The sequence below is a fragment of the Meleagris gallopavo genome, chromosome 25 (assembly GCF_000146605.3).
Source record: "Meleagris gallopavo isolate NT-WF06-2002-E0010 breed Aviagen turkey brand Nicholas breeding stock chromosome 25, Turkey_5.1, whole genome shotgun sequence".
NCBI classification, from domain to species: domain Eukaryota; kingdom Metazoa; phylum Chordata; class Aves; order Galliformes; family Phasianidae; genus Meleagris; species Meleagris gallopavo.
The window spans coordinates 3,449,706-3,455,313 of record NC_015035.2 but is presented as its reverse complement, the minus strand read 5'-3'; the positions used below and the strand labels follow the sequence as shown (position 1 = coordinate 3,455,313).

General features: G+C 47.0%; 2 protein-coding genes across 2 annotated transcripts in view; one reads left to right on the top strand and one right to left on the bottom strand.

Moving 5' to 3' along the window:
- The window catches only part of MANEAL (mannosidase endo-alpha like), a 4,037-nt gene extending 781 nt beyond the window's left edge, over positions 1–3,256 (top strand). The window contains exons 3-5 of the mRNA XM_019622738.2: positions 184–317; positions 752–828; positions 1,276–3,256. Of these exons, the coding sequence (XP_019478283.1) occupies positions 184–317; positions 752–828; positions 1,276–1,912 (848 nt within the window). The 3' untranslated portion in view covers positions 1,913–3,256. The remainder of the gene's footprint in view (positions 1–183; positions 318–751; positions 829–1,275) is intronic.
- Positions 3,257–3,355: 99 nt separating this feature from the next.
- YRDC (yrdC N6-threonylcarbamoyltransferase domain containing) overlaps positions 3,356–5,608 on the bottom strand; it is a 5,049-nt gene continuing 2,796 nt past the window's right edge. Inside the window, exons 2-6 of the mRNA XM_010723440.2 lie at positions 5,433–5,608; positions 5,202–5,316; positions 4,834–4,953; positions 4,038–4,180; positions 3,356–3,696 (exon numbers count right to left, since the gene is read on the bottom strand). Of these exons, the coding sequence (XP_010721742.1) occupies positions 3,633–3,696; positions 4,038–4,180; positions 4,834–4,953; positions 5,202–5,316; positions 5,433–5,608 (618 nt within the window). The 3' untranslated portion in view covers positions 3,356–3,632. The remainder of the gene's footprint in view (positions 3,697–4,037; positions 4,181–4,833; positions 4,954–5,201; positions 5,317–5,432) is intronic.

Below are 5,608 nucleotides of genomic sequence, written 5' to 3'. Positions count from 1 at the left end.
TCCCGTACGGCCGTTGCCGCTGCCCTCTGCCATCCCATAGCCAACACCACAGAGCAGCGCTTAGATGCTCTTCCAACCAAACTTCGCCCGGCACGGAGCGCCTCAAGCATTGCAATGCCGTGAAACAGTTACCTCGCTGCCGTTGCACGGGAGGAGGAAAAGTTTAGGAACAAAACGTCTGAGCAAACCGTGATTGTGTTCCCACAGGAGTGCTGGTTCTGTCGTGGTACCCACCCGGCCTAGCAGATGACAATGGGGAACCATCAGACAGCCTCGTGCCATTCATACTGGATGCTGCACAACGGTATGCCATAAAGGTAACGCTTTTGTCTGCTGCCTGAGGCCACTGAACTCACTGTTCAGCTCCAACGTGAAGCTGATGCTATGCCTGGGCAAAGGTCCCACTCCTCTGCTTCAGGTAGTAGTAAAATAAATGGGCATTTCCATGTAAGAGCTCTCCTTATTTCATGGGAACAATTTTTCAGCAGCTAAATACTGAGGGTTGTTGGTTTCTTTCCCTTAATAATTAGGATTCTCAGTTTACTTCCCAACTTTAGTGAAAAGCAGTGAAAGCTCTGACATCTCTGAGCAGGCTGCCCACGTGTGTCACACAGGGGTCCCCCCAGCCCATTCACCTGCAGGGGACAGAAGTCCTTTGCAACAGCTCTGGGACCATCTGGGAGGTCAGGGTGAAAAGGGAGCAATGGGATTGTGCTGAAAATAACCCCTTCTACCACCTCCTCTTTTGAAGGTCGCCTTCCACATCCAGCCGTACAAAGGGCGTGATGACCACACAGTGCATGAGAATATCAAATACATCGTGGACAAGTAAGTCTCTCATGTAGGCAGGAATCCAGCTGTGGAGTGCTGCTTTAAGCAAAAACAGCGTGCTTTGAATTAAATGCATCAGAACAGTATCCAAAAAGCACTGCACAGTGAGAATTGCCTACAGCTAGCCAACAAAGCAGTGCTGAGCAGCAGGAGCTGTAATCAAATCCCACTTTCTCCACTCTCTTGCCTCTAGAGCCCAAAGCTGCTTTCTTCTGTTCAGGTTTCTAAGCCTGTCACCTCTACTCTTTCCTTCAAAAGGGAAATAAAGTAACAAACAGCACAGTTACAAAGCACTCCCAGAAAGGAGGAGATGAAGGTTCCAGAGAAAGGTTCTGAGCAAAGACTTGGCAAACCAAGTCTCACATCACACTTGCCTTCCGACAGCAATACCTGCTGAGTGCTTATCACTCCAGCCTCTGAAAAAGCTTTCTGCTCTCTCTGTAGATACGGATCTCACGCTGCTTTTTATAAATACAAGACCAGCACTGGCAGGAGCCTCCCGCTGTTTTATATCTACGATTCCTACTTGACACCAGCTGAATCCTGGGCCCACCTTCTCACGCCATCAGGTTCCCATTCTCTCCGTAACACCGCCTACGATGCTGTGTTCATAGCACTGCTGGTGGAGGAAGGGCACAAGAAGGATATCCTCTCTGCAGGATATGACGGCATGTACACATACTTTGCATCCAATGGTTTCTCTTTTGGCTCATCCCACCAGAATTGGAAAGCCATCAAAACTTTCTGCGACTCCAACAACCTGATGTTCATCCCCAGTGTTGGACCAGGCTACATTGACACCAGCATTCGCCCCTGGAACAACCACAACACTCGGAACAGAGTCAATGGGAAGTACTATGAAACAGCTCTGCAGGCTGCTCTCATGGTCAGGCCAGAGATTGTCTCCATCACATCCTTCAACGAATGGCACGAAGGCACCCAGATCGAGAAAGCTGTTCCCAAGAAGACCCTGACACGCCTTTACCTGGACTACCTTCCTCATCAGCCCAACATGTACCTGGAGCTGACCCGCAGGTGGGCAGAACATTTCAGCAAAGAGAAAGAGCAGTGGCTGATGTGACTTCAGCCCCTGCCTTACTCAAAGCCATCCCACTGACAGAGCTGCAGCACAGACAGGTGCTTCAGAAAAGAAAAAAAAAAACACAGAACAGCTGCAGAACCTTCAGCCTAGGCAGGTCACTGAGCCTGCAGCAGCCTGCAAGCACCCCAAGGACTGCAAGAGTCCCAGCTCTGAACCCACAGGAGAAAAAATTACAAGGAGTAGGAAATCTCTAAGCAGCAGCTAAGTCTAACTTCCTGCAGATGTAGCAGAGGTGACCTTTTCAGAGCTCTTCTGCAATGCATGGGGGTGCTGGCTTCAGGGCCAAAGATCCATTTTTTCTTATGGTGTGTCGTTCTGTGATGACGTTGACATAGTTAGCTGGGTTCCAGCATGCATTTTACCCTTGGTCTGCTGCCACTACAGATCCCTCACTCCACTAGCAACTTCAAAAGCATTTCCTTACCAGCTGGCTGCAAAAAAGAAATAAAAGTTCCTCTAAATTGTTTACTGTAGATGAAACTAATCCATGCAGTTACCTTCTGGTTTATCCGAGCTCTTCTACACCAAGAAGTTCTGTGCTAGGTGTTGTTACTACGGCTCACTGTATCCAAATAACTCAAAATAATTACAGCCCAAATGCTAGTGGCTATTTACCCCTACTACTCTACATGCTGGAAACCAAGGAAATGCAACCATATCTCTACTACAAGTTTCTCAGTGGTTGTTTACTGCTCCATGTTTTGAAAATTTAGACCAGAAGTTGCTTTATTGACTTTAGAATCAAGGGGGGAAAAAAAAACAAAAACCAAACCACTTGCAATAAAAATGCTGCTGAAAACACCATTCATTTGTTTTTTGAAAGAAGTTCAGCTCACAGTAGCTTTCCTTCTTGTAACATGATGGAAAGCACAGCAGTGACAGCACAGCAGCAAGGTCACAGGCTGCAGCAAGCAAGGATTTGCTCAAATGCAACAGATGTAGGCAGAGAAATAAAAGAAAGAAGCTCCTTACCTTCAGAAGGCCTCAGGTGGGCAGGGATCTTCAGCAGGAATCTCCTACTTCCCCTCCTAACCCTGAAATGAGGGCTGGGAAGGGGTGCAACCTGGCTTTACTCATTCTGGTCACTCAGTGCACTGCTTGCAGCTGAGCTCCCTGGGTTGGCCCTGCCTTCCCACCAGGTGCTCCATCACTGCTTCAAGCTGTGACTCAGCGTTTCCACTACACCTCTACTTGTGGTTTAAAATATGCTGGCACCCTTCTAAATGAGCCATAAATTAGCTTATATTTGCATCAATAAAATGAGAAGCAGCAGCTCGGGATGTGAAACAGGGTTCTACTCACGATGACTCCACACACTCTAATTAAGCTCCTGGGCTTTGTAAGTGATGCAATAAACAGACACACGGAATGAGTTTTATGGGCAGGAAGGATCAGAGATATCATGCCATCCTGAAAACAGTCTAATACTCAAATTATTTTATTTTAGATCACATTACTGAAACAGGTATTTGGAAATTGTACAGCAGCATAAAGAGTTTAGCATAAATAGTTTCTCAGGATTCGGTAGAGGTAACGCTAATTAACAGACACCCATCAACTGTTATTCTCATTACCTTTGTTTACTGACCTGACACAACTCATCAACCTCATTAAACAAGGCCATTAACACTGTCTGCTGAATGCACAGGCACATAGTGTCCAGCTTTACCAGCTCTGTAGAGCCTCAGAGTTCAAAGTCTTAAGATGATTCTGGGATCAAGCCATACTTCTGTCTCAGGATCTCAACTGTAGATGTCAGTGCACTGAGGGGGGTGAAACACAACTGTCAGAAAAAAATGTTTTTCCAAGACTAAATTGCATTTTTTTGTGAAAGAGCAACCAGCTAAAAAACACAGTCGTTTTGAATTAATTGCAGAAACAAGGATGTTTTGTGTAGAAGCTTCCAGAAAGGAGTCTCCTGGGCTCAGCATTTGGAGTGCTCCTTCAGGATTTCTGAGTATGCTGGTAATTTAGCTAAATGACTTTAATCTGAAGGTTTAACCAGCACCAGGAAACAAGTAAAGTAAGACCCACCATAACTTGAAAGCTTCATTTCATTTAAATAAAAAGCATTGCTTATGTATATATAGCAAAGAGTGCTTACCAGCCAGGACGAATGATGGTGAATTTCCCCGACACAGATAAGTCAACCACAGTTGACCCCAAACGACATTCTGGGCTCTGGACATCCCCTATTGGACCTCCATCAACAACTAAGGACAACTGAGGCCAAAGGTCTTGGAATTCCTGGAGAAATAAGAGATCAGGCTAACAGTCCTGTTGAACAGTCTGTTGTCAGGGAGACGGCCTCTCTGTTGTCACTCTCTTTTGTCTGTCACAAACACATCCCAGTTTGACATCTGAGAACAGATTTACCTTACATCTATAGAAAAGCTACAACGCTTCTCAGCTTCAAAACTGTATGGTGGCAGCACTGTTTATTTAAGAGCACGTACACAAAAAGTAGCAACGCTTTCGGTACAAAACAGTGTCCTTTTGGTACCATGCTCACCTATATCCCCACCAGTGTCTACAGTCTACAGTTCTCAAGCTGCAAGGAGCTGTGCAGATAGCAGTAGTCTCATTCCACATCCAACCCTCCTACAGCAATTTCCTCTCTTTCAGATTTGGCACTCACTTCAAAAGGAAGTATAAGCATGTACATATTACTTTTAAGCCCCACCTTCCACGCTTTTTAAGGTGAGGATCACAGACAGCTAACCCACAGTGCAGATCTGCAGGCTGTTTTTAACTACAGACTGACATTTAAACAAACAAATAAAAGGAAACAACAGCAGAGAAATCCTCGTTTTACTACTAAAGCCGGCTTCCAATTATGAATGCCTCGGGCTCTGACAACCTGCCACAAAAATCTCACTTAGTAGCAAAAGCAGCCTTACCGAAACCGTCAGAGTGCTCGCCTGACTGCTGACGTTAGCACTTGTTAAAGCCAATGGTCCAGGGCAAGCTCGTGCCAGCTCCCTAATAAAAGGGTGGTTTGGAATGCGAACGCCAACCAGCTACGAGGAAAAAGAGAGCATGTTTTACATGCAGTAACCGCAGACCTTTTTCGTCTTGCTTTGCCTAAAGCCCTTGACCGAAAGCTGACAATTCAGAGAATTATACACCAACACCTGCCACACAAGCAATAACAAGAGAAATAATCACTGCTAACTACAAATCTGAATTAAAGCTACTACAGCAGAAACATCACAACAGCATATCAACCATAATAAACACTGAGATGCACGCCGTGGCAAAGACCTACCGATGTAAAAGGGTTCAAGTCTTTATTTAGTTCTTCTGATCGCTTCAAGACCAGGGTCACAGGTCCCGGGAGCAAGTCCTGCAGCAGTTCATCCGGCACATTCACGTGGCAGTACCTTCAGAGCAAGAGAGGGGCAGCCGGCTCCTACCCCACAAGTCCCACAAGCTGGTGAAAGCACACAGAGGCCCCCTGCCAGGCTGCATGCGGCCACAGCCCCCCGAGGAAGCTCACCTGTAGATGTTCTCCACGTCCCCGAGGCAGATGGCCAGCGGCTTCGTCCCGTTCCGCCCCTTCAGGCTGTAGATGCTCCGCACGGCGCGGGAGTCCTGGGCCAAGCAGGCCACGCCGTACACCGTGTCCGTGGGCACGGCCACCAGCCCGCCCTGCTGCAGGGCACCGACGGCGGC